A 16673-nucleotide genomic window follows, 5' to 3' on the forward strand; every position below is an offset into this window, starting at 1 on the left:
ATTGTAGGAATGTATCTACATTAATAAGAACTACTGCACACTACAATTACTTCAAAAATTACAGAATGGTTAAGATAATTGTTGTGTGGGGCATAAGATGGCACCAGGGAGATTTGGGTTCTAGTCTGTCCTCAGCCATTGAAGCTCCCTGGGTGACTTTTTCTCTTAGCCCAAACTACTTCACAGGGCTGTTGTTGTGGGGGGAAATAGGAGGAGGAAGTACTGTAAAAAGGCAGGATATAAATATAACAAATATATAAGATTTTTTTTTTTTTTTAGAAAATCACTGTTCTTTCAAAATTTGTTGAAATGAAAGATCATATTTAAATACGATAAATAGCATAAGTAAAGCATGTTTTAAGTTGAATACTGTTTATTAATGCAGTTAGAGTTATAATGGAAATTTAGGTACCTTTGAATATTTTTCAGTTCAAGTTTTTTAGCCCAGAAAATTTTGCCTTCCTTTGAGCATGCACACATATGAATTGCACTTTTGTAAGCACTATTTTCTCTTTATTAGACGCCCCCAGTCTTTAGGGACTGGGAAGCACTTGGATTTTTCAGAAAATATTATGAGTGTGCTTTTAAAGTAAATGCTTGGGAAGGAGCAGATCCATTCACAAGTGGCTGCCAAATGGGCATGGTCAGTCACAAAATACCCGTTTCCCAATAGGCTAAAAGAAATGCAACTTCCTCAAGAATTCAAACAGTAGTCTAAGGTCTGAAATCAAGTATAGTAGTCTAAGCTCCCAAATCATCATAAAGAGCAAATGCTAATGCTGAGAGAGACATCCATTCAGATAAAGTACACTTTTGTGTGATTGGAAGTCTGTTCATGCATTACTGATGTCCTAGGCTAAGTGAGTATAGGATTGCATCTTTAGAGATTAGAAGCCTGCTATGCCTTCCACTGTGGAAATAAATCTTTTAAAATTTTTTTGATAACAATTGACAGAAAGTTATACAAACAAACAGAAAAAGCTGTTTCTTTGAAGAAAACCGATGCTCTTATGTAGTACTGTTTTATCCAACAGCAGTCTATAAATAGGAGGAGGAAAGAACCCAAAACATATGGTTACTAACTGTGAGTAGGCTAGAACAAAACAGCTTAGTCCACATATAAAATGACATTTTATAATTATATGCAATTAACGCATGTATGCTCATCTTTTCAAGTATATTTGTTCTTTGGCAGTAAAGTGTATGTGAAATATATTTTCATCCACCTTAATTACATTTGAAGAATAATGTTTTCAAATCCAAAGATGATAAATTCCAAAGATAATTTCAAGTTGCCATTCTCAGTTACATTGTAATTCATACAGTACAGCTCCAAAATTTCACCCAGATATGCTTGGTACAGCAGATATTTGAGAATTGTAATAAAAGCTGCAAAGTTTTGCAGATCAGCATCACTGTACAATGCTGTCTGATGAGGACTGTAAGCAGGCATAGGATATATTCAGCCTAAGTAGAACAAGGAATTTAAAACTTAAACCTTCAGTGGAAAACTGCTGTGAAAACTTTGTCCCTAGAGCATTGTCCCAGCCTCATCCAACAAGAAATACTGTTTCAAGACTGTTGGTCTCCCTGTTCTGCTTGAGCATCCCAGATGCTGCTGGAGAGGTGAGATATGTCTTTCACCTTTTCTGGGGCTGTTAATCTTCCTTCTGAAAAGAAATAATAAGCATAAATATGATTTTACACAAATAAAATTCTGTGTATTTTGTCCAGACTATTATACTCTGGAGGGCATATATCTTCCAAATGGAATGTGCATGAAAAACAGAGGGCCTAACTTTCATAGAACAACGTTTACTGGCAAGTATATCATCAAAGAGTTATAAAGTCATCAAATCGATTGATGTACCTTGCAGCTCATTTACAAAAAAGTGAGATGGAAGATCCCTTTTTAAATGTCTGGCTACATAAGGCATGGAAAACCTGCTGCTCTATCTTCATAAGGCACTCCTTTGCACCACCAATACTGTCTTTTATTTTATCTTCAAATATCTTTTTTTATAGCCCCCTTTTTTAAAATGCAGAAGGATTTTAAATAAAAGGCAAATCAACAGAAGTAAAATAGTCACTGTTAGTGTTACAATACCAAGAATGGAGACAGAGGGAGATACTATTTTGTATCATTAACTGTATATTTGAGGACAGGGATATTTTAATGTAAAAAACTCCAGTAATCATAACCAGAGAATTACAAAATGAGTATATGATAAGAGAAGCATTTACAAGATAATACACAAGCCTGTAGTACTACATAGCTACTAATAAAATTCTACAATTAAGAGTTTTATTCTATATGTTGTATAGAACTGCCCAGAGTCCCTCCTTTGGCGGGGGGGGGAGATGGGTGGTGATAAAATTTGATAAATAAATAAATAAATAAAAATAATCTCTGATCAATTATTCATCTAATTGCTATAATATTCCTTAGTATTTAAGGAATCACAGCACTCTTTTTGTTTTTATTAATCATGCATAACTTAAAATCCTTTTATTTTTTTCATCTCTTTATAGGAAATGAACAACATTTCTGCAGCTGCAGAATGTTATAAAGATGTCTTAAGACAAGATAATACCCATGTAGAAGCCATTGCATGCATTGCAAGTAATCATTTTTACTCTGATCAGCCAGAGATTGCTTTACGTTTTTACAGGTAAGAAGGTAGTGAATCTACATTATTTTTTGAAGTAGTGAAATAATAAAATAAAAAGAAAACCCCAATATGGATGAATATGTGAAAAAAATGTTAAATTGTAGACCAACTCAGTGAGTTGTTTGTCAGACGTAAGAATTATATCCCTGACAGGGACCTAGAAAGAAACTACAGCCTAATTTTTGTACTAAGACATCTATAATAGGTGCTTATAGAAATCTTTGAAGTACACAAGGGAATCTCGAAATGCTTCTACATATCAACTGGTTCTGTTCCATAGTCTCAAGGCAGCCTAAAACAGATTCATGATCACCTTTGTTGCCAGTAGCCTTGAAGCACTGGGAACACTTGAACTGATCAGTCCTCTGTCCCCAACTAATTAATCAGACAACATAAAAACAGCATTCAAACTCTCCCACCCATTCACCTATATTTTTACTTTGTGCACATTTGCCTGAAGATTCTTCCCACCAAGATAAGCAATTGTTAGAAGGGCTACAAAGCTATCAGGGCACTATTCTTCTCTTGCATTTTAGGAAGACCTAACAGATGTTGAACTTCTGTGGGAAAGAGGGAAAGGCTGAGTTCAAGCTGAGTTAGAAGCTAGGAGGAAGCTTTTCAGAGCTTCAGCATCTCAAGAAACTGCAATCTGGAATGTAACGCAACTAAGCCTGAAATAAATTGGCTCAGATGCTGATTTATTGCTCCAGTGTGGAGCTGATTTGGGAGAGGTAAAAATGCCTCATATGGAATGCCCTTGCTATCTGTTACTGTTCTTCGCTCACTGTTTCTATCTCCATATAGTTTATATTACATTGCTTCATGTATTCCTGATAATACCTCCTGAGAATATGGCAAATGTGTTTTCTGTTATATTTTCTCAAAATTATGTATATATATTTCTTGTTCAGAGTGTACTGTATATTTGCTGTCTAAATAATGTACTTCATTTACATCTAAATGGAGAGCTTCTCTGTATTCCTTCCTCAGTAACACAAGCTAGCTATTTGCAAAAATATCCCTGACTTTACAGAACAATAATCAGTCAGGCTAGCTCTGCCGTTAGATAGGATGGAAGCACAGCCTGAGAAGAAAATTAAAAGCTTTTTATTATACCTGTCAGATAGTCAAAAGGCTATGAAAACTTAATGACATAATAAATGTGTTAGATTTTAAGGTACTACACAGTGTTTTGAACAGCAATTTCCTTTGCAGCTTTTAAAGAAGGCTAAGTTTGACAGTTCTAGTCAACAAGGCTTGATTCTCAGGCGAGGGAGAGGGGGAGGGAGAGAAATGGTGATCATATTGAAAATGAGGGTATAAGAGCTATTGCACCCTGGTTGCTTCTTATATTCAGTGAGAAATACAGATAGCATTGTCCTCTGAGATGATTTTTCCCTAATCCAGGAGAGGTGACATTTTTGTAGAAAGACCCACTGTATAGATATTTCCCATGGATTGTGATTTGTGATATTACCATGAGATGGAGAAGGAGCCATGCTGCTGCAACAACTACATGCCATGAAGTATACTATATAGAACTCCCTTTTTTGTAGGTTGCCTTAATAGGCAGCAGCACCTGGGCTCTTCTTTGGGCTTGGATGCTAAGAACGGTCAGACCTTGGGAGTACTTTGATGAGAGACTACCAAGGAACACTAAGGTTGTAGGTGTCAGCTATGTAAGGCAGACCAGACTAAGAAACCAATGCCATATAGGTCAGGACTACTTTTATTGAAACAGCTATAATAACAGAATCTTGCACATTTGAATGTGCTTCCCCCCACCTCACTTTATCTTAGTGTGAACTCGGGAGATGTTTACTCAGACTAGTTTCTTGGAATGGTCTCAAGCCATGCTTGTCTTTTCATTGTCTTGGTAGCAGCTTTTCCTCCTGTCTTCCAAGGCCGTTCCCTATTCCCTATACAGTAGGCTAGTCTGGGAAATCAAAACTATCCTTGAAGAGGCAGGACTGTACTGTTCCCAAGAAAACTTCATGGATGTCTCAGTGAAGTCAGCAGGAATCAAACTGCTGAATGAGGAGAATTGAGCTTGTCTATTTGGAGCACAAGAAACTTTCAAGAAGCATGCTACAAAAGTACAAGTTACTTCATTTACTTTTTATGTTGAACTAGGAGGCTCCTGCAGATGGGCATTTATAACAGCCAACTCTTTAACAATCTGGGCCTCTGCTGTTTCTATGCCCAGCAATATGACATGATTCTCAGTTCATTTGAACGTGCACTATCTCTAGCAGAAAGTGAGGAGGAGGCTGCAGATGTGTGGTACAACTTGGGACATGTAGCTGTGGTAAGAGCAATGTTTGTTAAGAATACTTTGTTGAAATATTTATGCAGAAATTATTAAATTTTAGCCCAGAAAGCTTTAGTGGCCTATAATCTGCTTATCAACTATCAAAAAGATGCAAGAAGAAATGTTTTTGCATGCTGCATATCACAATACATTTATATCATCTTGAAGAAGATAGAAAAAGTCTCAATGGAATTTTGTTGCTGTAAGGGAAAGTGATGTAGCCTGCCTGAAAATTTTCCAAACAAAACTTCACAGCATGTACTTTTCAAGGGCAAGATCTCTCATTGAGAAGCAGCCTTTGAGATGAAGTCTTGGTTCTGCTAACTCTGGGATAAAGTGACTTCTGAAAACTTTCTTGTAAAATTGTATCTCATTTCTGTGTATCGATAACTGAAGTGTTAATAATCAGACTGAAAAATGAAAGTAGGCTAATGTAGGGGTTTTAGTACTGATCCAGTAAATGCTCATTATAATTTGCTGAATTCACTTTACTAATTGAAACATTAGTAAAGATTTGAACATTTTCCTCAGGGATGAGTAACCTGCAGTTTTAGACGCTCTTTGTATTGCAGTCCCCAAAACTCCCCAAGAGGGCAAGAAATGTTGGCTCTGCTCCTTTAAAGACCCCTGAGTATCCCCTGCAACACTCCAAGAAGCATGATGACAGTACCACAAGAGGGAGGGAAATCTGTATGTAAATAAATAAAATGCACTCCTCAACCAAAGGAAAGATGTCCATCCCAGACTTACATGAATTAGCATAGCATATTTCTCTGCATGCCTAGTTATAGTGGTCTCCTTTCCCAATTTAAATGTACGCGGTGGCGCTGCGGGTTAAACCTCTGAGCTGCTGAGCTTGCCGATCGGAAGGTTGGTTCGAATCCGCGTGACGGGGTGAGCTCCCGTTGCTAGTCCCAGCTCCTGCCAACCTAGCAGTTAATGTCAAGGGAAACCTTTACCCTTTATCTCATATCCTATAGCTACAAATGATTTTTGGCAGAAAGTGATCATAACACTTGGTAATTTTGTCAGACTCCTTTAATTTAAATGGAAATATTGCAGGATATCACCTCCTTTCTTATGCTTTCAAGAGGTATAACTGGAGTTCTGCTGAATCCATTCAAAATTCCAGGTAGCACAACATTCTGTTTTCCACAATGACCAAATGGAAGAATTTCAGAAGCTCCGTTCCCACTTTTTTTTTTACAGAAAAGGTTTGAATGGAAGCCCTAACTCAGTACTTGTAAATGTTAAAAAAAAACCCTGTAATCACAAACCCTGCCTAACTACGCTTCCATTGTATGGAATGTCTTTACACTCTTCAAATATTCCAATTCAGTCCAGGAAGGTCAGGACTAGAGGAGGCAAGAGTGGCATGTATACCCATATCTCCTTTCCAGAGTTCTAATATCGGAATAGGGACAGTTACCTTGTGTATAAAAACTGTGATATAGTCTGTGCTTTTACTTCTTTTTTTATTAAACTTTATTAAGATTTCAAGATAAAAAGATACAAAGTTAAACAAAGAAAAAAAAGTAAAGTAAGGGAACAAAATAGAAAAAAGAAAAAGAGCAAAGTCAAAAGTGCAGAAAAAGAAAAAGAAAGAAAATACAGAAAAAGAATGACTTCCTTTGCTACATGTGCATTAAACTCTTACTCTAAGTTTACAACATAGCTTTCATTAATTCTATTGCCCATTATTATTTCTGATGATCAAATCCAGATATCATGATTTCATTTTTTTCTGTTTTACACAAAAAAGACCAAAAGGGGTTTCCAGGTAGCATTGAAATTAGTCAGTGTCTTTTCTCTAATCAAAGCTGTCAGTTTTGCCATCTCAGCCAACTTCTTCAACTTCACCATCCATCTTCCATTGTAGGTAATGTCAAGTCTTTCTACCTTTGGGCATATAAAAGCCTCACTGCTGTTACTGTATATAGAAACAAAGTTCCTTTGGTTCTTTCTAACTTTTGTCCATCAGTCCCAAAAGAAAAGTCTCTGGTTTTGATTGTATATTCATCTTTAAGATCTTCTGAATTAAAGTATGTATTTGATCCAAATTTTTTTAGCTTTTTTGCATGTCCACCAAAGATGATAAAAAGTCCCCTCTTGTTGTTCACAGTTCCAACATACGTTTGAAGTCCCTTTGTACATTTTAGATAATTTATCTGGGGACAAATACCAACAATACATCAAAAATTCTCTTTAAGATTGTAACACAGTATAAATTTCAATCCTTTCATCCACATATTCTCCCATTGTTCCATTTGTATATTATACCCAAAGTTTTTAGCCCATTTCATCATACAATCTTTAAGTTGTTCCTCTTCTGTTTCTAATTTCAATAAAAGTTTATGTATCTTATTCTGTGCTTTTACTTCTCAGGGAATAGGTGATATAAACTTGGCTTACCAGTGTTTCAAACTGACTTTGGCCAACAACAATGACCATGCAGAATCCTACAATAACTTGGCTGTTTTGGAAATGCAAAAAGGTCATATTGAGCAGGTTAGTATCAAATCTAAAGAAGGCAGCATCTTAAGTTTCTATAGCTAATGTATTTTAAGAATACTGTTGTTTGAGGTGAATGAGAACCATAGTAATGAAGTCTCAACCTGAAGCATAGGCTATATCAATGGCAGGAAAAGCATGCTGTGCAAACACCTTTAACCAGTCCACAGTCCACAGGCAGGAGAAGGTTTGTTCTAACTAGGTATGTTCAAAACCTGATGTTGCAGGAGCAGAACATTCCAGAGAGTTCCAAAATGTTCCAATTCTCCTATGAACTGTACCAATCCAGCAATTATGGGTGTTTCCAGATGTTTAACCTCTGGAAATATTTTGTGGTATTCTGAGATTGATCTGACCTAGAAGTAGAATGTTTTGTCTGAAACACCACAAACTCTTTGCAATTTGGAGAAATGAATTCTGGAAAACCAGAATGGCCAGCTCAACATAATCTGGGGGAGGAACCAGTAGGTTTTCCACCTACATAGTTTTAATCTAAAACAGCCATAAGCCTATCTTAAGCTGTCCTATCCAGTCAACTATGTTGTACAAACACTATAACTCAACAAGAAATGTAGTTGTAAAGCCCCACCTAATCAGCTGTCCAAGAAAAAAAGTTGCATACAGAGAGCAGTGCAAAGCAAGCCCATTGGCAGAATCTTGGCAGCTGTAATACTTGAGTTCATAGCATTAGATGCCATGCCCAAACCACTGTCGAAAAATTGAAACCCGTATAATTGTTTGTAATATGCAAATTTCTCTATGTACTGTTAACATGTATAGAGTTTTAGGTTGCTGTTTGGATGACTATGAACAAATTAATTGTTTAGTGCAGTGTTTCTCAACCTTGACAACTTTAAGATGCGTAGACATCAGCTCCCAGAATTCCCAAGCCAGCATGCTTTAGTTTAGCAGGTGAACCACAGCATAGTCTAAGTTTCAAAAACATTTTACCTTACTTAAAGCTCTATTCATAAGTAGCAAATTCCTTTCAGGCCTACAGCTTCAGAATTCTAGCAGTTACCATGGACACTGTTAAATACACATCTGCGCAATCTTTTGTTCTGATAGATAAAGATTATTTATACAGTGATGTCTAACTGGCACTGTAGTGTATATATGTATAACATATTACCTTTCCTTTTATATATTTTCCTTCAATTTCTTTACAGTTTCTTTTGCAGTAACTATAAGGCTTGTTGGCTGTCATCTACAGCTTAGTTTAGTGACCTTCTTTCCCACCCATCCCATATCTATTCAGTTGCTCTGCATTTGATCAGACATGTACTTTTCAGAGTCCCTCCATTGGATATTGCATATCCAAATTGATGGTAGGCATGCAGTTCAAAATTTTTGTATAATTCATATCCATGTAATTGTACAAGATGCAGAGACCATCTTTGGATTTGGGGGATGAGAGGAAATTGCCAATGTTTTATCCAAACTGCTGGTTCATATTCTGTATTTTTATACAGAATAGTTAGTGTTGAAATGAGTAATTGGTAACAATCTGTATCTTCCAGAATAACATATTTGATTACAGTCATAGCACCAAAACAGAGATAGACAAATGGTCATCTGCAGGCCATATGTGACTGTTTTTCTGGCCCCTAGAGATCTCCCTTCAATTATGCTGCCAGATTTCAGCAAGAAATGCTGCAGTTTCTAATTGTTTTTGGTGAAAATAAGAAAAAGTGGTATATGAGCATACAGGTTTAACACACCATATAGAATCAAAACTATCATTTGAACCACTGAAGAAATGAAACTCTTTTGAAGATCCAACCCTAATTACCTAAGTGACATCAATACAACATTACTTGTTCAGTGTGGCTCTTGGCCACCATTTATTTTTATTGCAGCCCCCAGCTATTTTTTAATTTAATGATGGTTTTAAAATAATTCATTCTAGCCTTCTTCATGCGCTGGATAAATGAGCATTATCTGGATTGAGTGTAAAGCTGAATGTGGATATATTTTTCAGCTATTTCTCTGTCATTGGTGGTGGGGTTGAGCACTGAGATTCTGCTCTCCCAGCTCTTCACAGGATAAAGCACTTGTCACAAGAATATAGCTATGGCTTTCTAATAGGTGCACTTTGCATCTTTTCCAGCACAGGGTTTTGGACTAATGCTAAAAACAGCTTCTCAGTTTCAGAGTGTGTTCTACTGCTTAAGTGTGAATGTATATAATTTTGCATAATTGTATGTTGTTAACTATTTGCAAACTGCCCAGAGTCGCTAGGAGTTGAGTGGCATACAAATTTAAAAATCAATAACAACAACAACAATAATAATAATCCCCTCCAAAGGAAGAGTACCTCATTGTGGTGGAGGTCTTAGCTGAAGAGTCGGGCTAAATCTGTTCCAAAATACCCATTCAATATGGTGAAAATATGCAATTTGAATTTCATGCTGGATTGACTGTCACCCATATTAACAACAGTTGCGTTGGATGCTATGGCTCCTGGGCATTCATCGAAAAATGCGCTACAGGGATCAGCTCCCTCTGCTAGGCAACCAGGGCATGGAGCTGACAGGCTACTGGAAGGCAATTGAAAGTGAAGAATTTGGTCAAAGGAAGAAAACTACTCAATTATGGAATGTTGTTACTTGGGAAAATCAAGGACCGAACGAAAGAAGCCGAGAGAATACGTTTGCTACAATTGAATCAAATTAACAAGAAGACCTTAGCTAAAATAGTGAAGAATATTAATGAAGCTGTCAAAATTATTCCAACTGAAACATTGATCCAAACAAACCAGTTGATGTATGCCTTAGCCTATGCAACTATTGAAGAATTGGGACTTAAAATGTGAAGAAATGAAGCCATTAAAAGGGGAAACCTAAATGGAAAATTCACTTGGAATTGAAGATAAAGAAAATTTGCATAGATTTGAGCAATTTGAAGAATTTTAGGCAAGGAAATTTGAAGAACAAGAAAATCAAAATTAGCCTGTGCATGAAGTACAACCTGGAGAACAATGGAATTTTATTTTATATTTTATATTTTTATCTTCTATTTCTATTTCTATTTGATGTATTATTTCTAGTCTTATTATATTTTAAATCTTACTTTTATTGTAAACCGCCCAGAGTCCCTCCTCTGGGGAGAGATGGGCAGTGGCAAAATTTGACAAACAAACAAACAAATAAATAAATGGAATTTCAGAGATTGTAGAACAATTGAAACAAAGAGTTGTGGCTATTGCAGAGAAGATCAAGCAATATGACAATCAAATAATCCAATTCCAACAGAATTTGCAGTTCACAGCAAATCAGCATCAATTTCTACAAAACCCTTGAAAATGAGAAAGAATCAACTACAAATAATGAAAAGCCTGAGAAAGAAAATTTTGGACAAGTTTGTGGGAAAACAACAGGAGTCACAATATGAATGTGACATGGATCAAGCAAGTTGAAAATGCAGTGAAGGTACCCAGCATGGAAGGCATTAGGACAACTGAGGAAATGGTATGAAAGCAATCAAAGAAGGTCAAAAACTGGAGTGCTCCTGGACCAGGTGAACTCATGGATTCTGGCTAAACAAGTCTACATTCAGGATTGGCAGACCAGATGAATAGAGTTTTGGAAGCATCAGAAAATGAAGAATGGTTAACAACTGGAAAGACATTCCTAATTCAGAAGGACAAGAAGAAGGGAAATGCGCCTGGAAACTAAAGACCCATAACCTGTTTGCCAGCAACATACAAGCTACTTACGGGCATAATTGCAAATCAAATTTATAGCGATCTGAAAAGGAATGATTTACTACCTGTAGAACAAAAAGGGGGCTGCAAAAACTTGAGGGGAAAGAAGGATCAGTTATTGATTGACAAGTTGGCTTTGAAGAAATTTGTTTATGGCTTGGATAGACTAAAAAAAGGCATTTGAATCTGTTCCACATAGCTGGATTGAGAAGTGTCTTGAAATTTTTGGAATCAGCAGAAACATTCAGCAATTTATGAATATTTCACTGAAGTTTTGATGAACAAAGCTGATGGCTAATGGGGAACAGTTAGGAGAAGTCGAAATCAAACATGGAATTTTCCAAGGTGACTCATTATCATCTTTACTTTTTATGCTTACTATCAATGGTCCCATTAACAACAATTTTGAATAATACAAACTGTGGATATGAATTGGCTAAAAAAGGAGTGAAAATTTTGCATTTGCTCTATATGGATGACTTAAAATTATTTGGAAGAACGAAGGCTGAACTGGATTCCTTGCTAAAAAGCACAAAATAATTCAGTAAAGATATTGGAATGCAATTTGGCATCGACATGTGTACAACTATAGCTGTAAAGGTAGGCAAAATTGTTGAAGATGTTGGAGTACAGTGACAATGAAGATTTGATAAAGATAGTAGTACCAGAAGAAGGCTACAAATATTTGGGAGTTTTGGAAGCTTCCGGTTTATTACAGAACCAAGTCAAAGAAAGCACTTCTGCCAAATATATTAAATGAGTTTGAAAAATTTTGAAATCAAAGCTAAATGGTGGAAACATCATCAAAGCAATCAATACCTGGACAGTCCCCATTATATGGGGAGGAGGAATAGCTGACTGGACCGAGATGGAACTTGATAACTTGTATTGGAAAACAAGAAAACAAATGACAGTATACCATGCTCTACACCCAAAAAGTGATATTGATTGGCTGTATTTGCCAAGAGCCGAAGCGGGCAGAGGACTCCTACAGGTGAAACAAACTGTGGAAGAAGAAAAACATGGCTTGACTGACTATATTAAGAAAAGCGAAGAATCCTTCTTGAAGGAAGTCAATCAAGGAAAGCTTTTGAAAACAACAAAGGTGAAGGCTGAGTATGGAAAAAAAAATTGAAAACCAATTTGTTAATTGGAAGAACAAGCCAATGCATGGTCAATGCTTTAAGGCTATAGAAGGAAAAGCCAATAAAAAACCCACATGGAGCTGAGTAAGATCAGGAGTGTTAAAGAAAGAAACTGAAGGTTTTATTTTAGCAGCTGAAAAACAAGCTTTGACGACTAATCGCATGAAAGCAAAAATTCATCATGTAACAAACAGTAAATGTCCCCTTTGTAGTGAAAAGGATGAAACAATTAACCATTTGAAAAGTGGCTGCAGCAAAATTTCATAAACTGACTATAAGCAGTGTGGTGACCGAGGTGCCAAAATTATTCATTGGAAACTTTTCTAGAGGTTTCGATTTGAATGTAGCAAGAACCACTGGGACCATCAAGTTGAGAAGGTTTTGGAAAATGAGTGGGTTAAGATCTTATGGGACTTTGAAATCTAGACAGACAGGAACCTTGTTCATAACATGCCTGACATAACAGTCATTGAAAAGAAGAAATTCATTGATGTTGCTATATTGGATGATGCTAGGATTGAGGAAAATCAATCCAAAAAAATTACAAAATACCAGGACTTGCAGATCGAAGTTGAACGCTTATAGAAAAAGAAATCCGTTGTTATACCAATTGTGATTGGACCCCTTGCAGCAATAACTAAAGAACTCCCTCGATATTTGGAAATTTTTAATTTATCAGACCTGAACTTTACAAAAAAAGTTCAGGTCTTAATTTTACAAAAAAAACCCTGCTTGGAACTGCTTATATCCTCAGATGCTACCTTAATAATTCTTAGGACCTTGGTTAGGACTTGAATTATTCAGTTTTCACCAATCTTTGCGAATCTAATTGTAGATTACCCTAATAATAATAATAATAAATTACATAATGCATAGGAGATATTAAAGTTAATAAAGTATATTGCTTCTGCTTGAGAAAGTGATTTTGGCTTAGATAATAAGCATGAGTTTGGCTTGCAGAAGGGCCCAGATTCACAAGGTATCTTGTCTCCTCTAGACAGGACAAACAAGTGTGAGGGGAGAACAGAAAGTTCAGCTCAATTAAATCAATAAAACACAGATAATATGAGTGTTGTCCATTTGTTTAAATTATTCCATGCTTCATTGTATATTGAGCTAAATAGACCAGTGATCTGACTTTGTATAAGATGTTCCTATATTAAAATAACAAGGGAGAACCCAAGATGGAGAGGGGACGTAGTGATGTTGGGTATCTTGACTTATACAAATATGCAGGTCAACACTGTTTCTATGTTTTAGGCAAGAGTGTTTCTGCAGACTGCTTCATCAATAGCACCTCATATGTATGAGCCACATTTCAATTTTGCTGTGTTGTCTGAAAAGGTAATGTCATTACCCTTTATTTTTTTGTTTCATATATAGCTATTTGTTAGTTTGCGTACCTGAAGTATTTTTGCCCCACGCTTTGCCTGAAAAAAAGCCCCTAGATCAGTTTTCAGATAGTAAGACAAATCCCTGTCCTCAGATGTATTACTTAGAAGATTTGACAAAAAGGAAAACAGGTTGGAAAGGAGAAAGAAAAGCAATAAACTCATGAATTAGTTTTTAACTGCAGAGGTCCTGTATAATTTGCCCATCTGATATATTAGTTCCAGTCCAATCCTAGCAGCCCATATATCTGAGCCATGTTCAAAGACAGCTCAACTCAAAGTGAGTAGGACATGAACTTTGTAAAACCAAATTAGGGTTGTGCCTTACTGTATATGTTAGAATATAAACACTCTTGGGGTGGAGAGGGGAATAGATCTACATGGGGATGGTTGCTATAGACCATTCCTCCCACACTTGGACTGTTTTAGATTCTTTGCCACCTCGATTCTTTATTTTTACCTTTATTTATATTATTTATTATTGTATGTTATACTGTGTATTTTATGGTTGTTGTTTTTAATTGATTGTTGTAAAGCGCCCAGAGTCCCCCAATGGGAGGAGGTGGGCGGGGACAAATTAGATAACTAAATAAATAAACGTTTTAAAAGTGAGTCAGTGGATGAAATCTAACATATAAGGCTGCTGGTAACATTTCTATGTCATTTGGTTTGCATGCCTTTCTGCAGGTTGGAGATCTCCAGAGAAGCTATATAGCAGCTCAGAAGTCCACAGAAACTTTTCCAGAGCATGTGGATACTCAGCAACTTATTAAGCAGTTAAAACAGCACTTCGCCAGACTTTGATGTACCTCCCATCAATGAAAATACTGAATTATTTTTCTTCAGAACTGCAGACTTGTGCAAAATTACAAAGGGGAAGGTTAATGCTGAATTCTCAGAATAATTTTACATTTATATTCTGAGAATTTTATTCAGACTGGGTGAAGCTTGTTACTCTCTTCAGATGGTAAAAAGCTGCTTAGTAGAGTCTTGTCTTTTAAAAAGAATTCCTGTCTAGTGGCAGTGTTCATTTTGGGTATATTAAGTGGAGCAAGGCAAGTTTTACTATATTTAATAATGAGTAATGGGAATATTTCCTTACAGGAACTGCTTGAAATAGAAATGAACCCTTGTTTGAGGATGTATACATGTTGTTTTATTCCTTTTTCAAGGAAGCATTTTCTTCTTTATTTACTGCCTAATTATAGTGATTTTATTGAACAGTCTTGTCACAGTAAATGAGCTCAAATGACACATGCAAAATCGTTTAACTTTTTGTTGCACCGGAGGAGGTTTAGAATGTAACTTATATTTAGGAAGATCATATATTATTATATATATTATATGAAAGGCATAACTGTTAATGATGAACTAAGGAATATACTGTCCGTGTATCTCTGTACTGCTAGTACCCAAGGTCTGGTATGTGCTGGCTCCAAGTGTCAGTTCATGGCATTCTTTGTTCATGTTTGTGGGATCAACAAAGGCTGTATAACAAAAGTTGTGATTGGTGTTCGCAAAGAAGCGTCTGTTTTCTCTTCCTTTCATTGTCTAAATGGGTATTAATGAAGAAGCAGGGACAGAAGGAGAGCTGCAGCTGGATTTATACCTTCAAAGCAATGAAACATGGAGTGTGTACAAATCTGAATATCTGAGCCCAATAGGATAGGTTCCCTTTAGAAGGAAAGGCAAAAGCAGTGGCTATGGAACATTTACCCCCCTTAGTTCTCCTTCATTTCTGAATCCAAGTTGAATTCCGGATTTTCATTTGCAGTGAGAGTTTTGAGAAGTGTGCAGATCCGCAATAAATGAACCTCCATCTTATGTGATGGATATTTTTGACTACTGATGCATTTTCTGGTATTTTTCCTAATATTGCTTTCAGTGAAGAACCATTTGTTTGTTGTAACTCTGACAGCTGATCCTTAATATATAGATAAAATGAATGTCTTAACTTTATGTTATATAATTCGCTGGGTCTTTTTATTGTTACAAATTATAAACGCCATTTACCATTGCATCGTGTGTACTTCCATAAAAGGTCAACCAAGTTTGTTAAAATTAAACAGTCTCTCTTTTCCTATATAGCCTTCTCAGACTAAGAAGCTATTATATAATGCTCCCACTTAGAGATTTCCAGCATATTTGGGTGAAGTTAAAAAAAACTTTTGTTAATTATCATTCAGTTTAAAAATACTTAGGTTTAAAAAGTTTTTTAAAAGGTTTAAAAAGAGCAACAGAACATAGGCAACTGTAGGCCACTATCCATACCAATTTCCAGTTGTAATCTCTAGATTATTGTGCAGCTGGTATATTACCAGTTTGCCAAAAAACAAACTCCTCCATTTCTTCAAAAGGTTACATTCCTACCACTCAGTTTCCATATTGATCCTTACTGGAGTCTAGTTACTCATTCTCCTGCTCCATTTGCTAAAGCAAACAAAATGTTAATATTTCTGCTCAGATCAAATGAGGGAAAGAAACAGAATAAAAAATTAAAGAGATTTTTTTAAATTTGCAGGAATTTAGCCCTGTTCCCATCAGGTTAGTTTGCATGGAAATGGATCTTGCATTCATGTTTTTGATTTCACTGTACTCAGCATAGATTTAAATTATTGAAGGCATCTGAAATAATTCCACATACATAAATTTTCATATGTAGTTATGTATATTTTAAAACTTTATTTATAGCAAAATAAATTTGAATTTATAATTAGTTGAGTCTTTTTTTAATAGATCACAAATTGTGAAAATTCTGGAAGAAAAATATTGATGCCATTATCATGTTTTCACATCCCAGTAATAATAAAATTATTAGTAAATGGATTATGATCATTGGTCCCAATCTCTAACATTGCTCTGTGGCACCTCCTGAACAATTCCTTATAAATACAGGTAGTCCCCAACTTACATCCATTCATTCAGTGACTGTCTGAA

The 16673-nt window shown here is 35.9% G+C and overlaps 1 protein-coding gene across 1 annotated transcript in view; it reads left to right on the forward strand.

Annotated features, from left to right (window-relative positions):
• TTC8 (tetratricopeptide repeat domain 8) overlaps window positions 1–15037 on the forward strand; it is a 41357-nt gene extending 26320 nt beyond the window's left edge. Inside the window, exons 10-14 of the mRNA XM_063290204.1 lie at window positions 2533–2672; window positions 4806–4980; window positions 7369–7491; window positions 13606–13689; window positions 14424–15037. Coding sequence (XP_063146274.1) covers window positions 2533–2672; window positions 4806–4980; window positions 7369–7491; window positions 13606–13689; window positions 14424–14540 — 639 coding nt within the window. The 3' untranslated portion in view covers window positions 14541–15037. The remainder of the gene's footprint in view (window positions 1–2532; window positions 2673–4805; window positions 4981–7368; window positions 7492–13605; window positions 13690–14423) is intronic.
• Window positions 15038–16673: the final 1636 nt, after the last annotated feature.

The sequence above is a fragment of the Candoia aspera genome, chromosome 1 (assembly GCF_035149785.1).
Source record: "Candoia aspera isolate rCanAsp1 chromosome 1, rCanAsp1.hap2, whole genome shotgun sequence".
Classification (NCBI taxonomy): Eukaryota; Metazoa; Chordata; class Lepidosauria; order Squamata; family Boidae; genus Candoia; species Candoia aspera.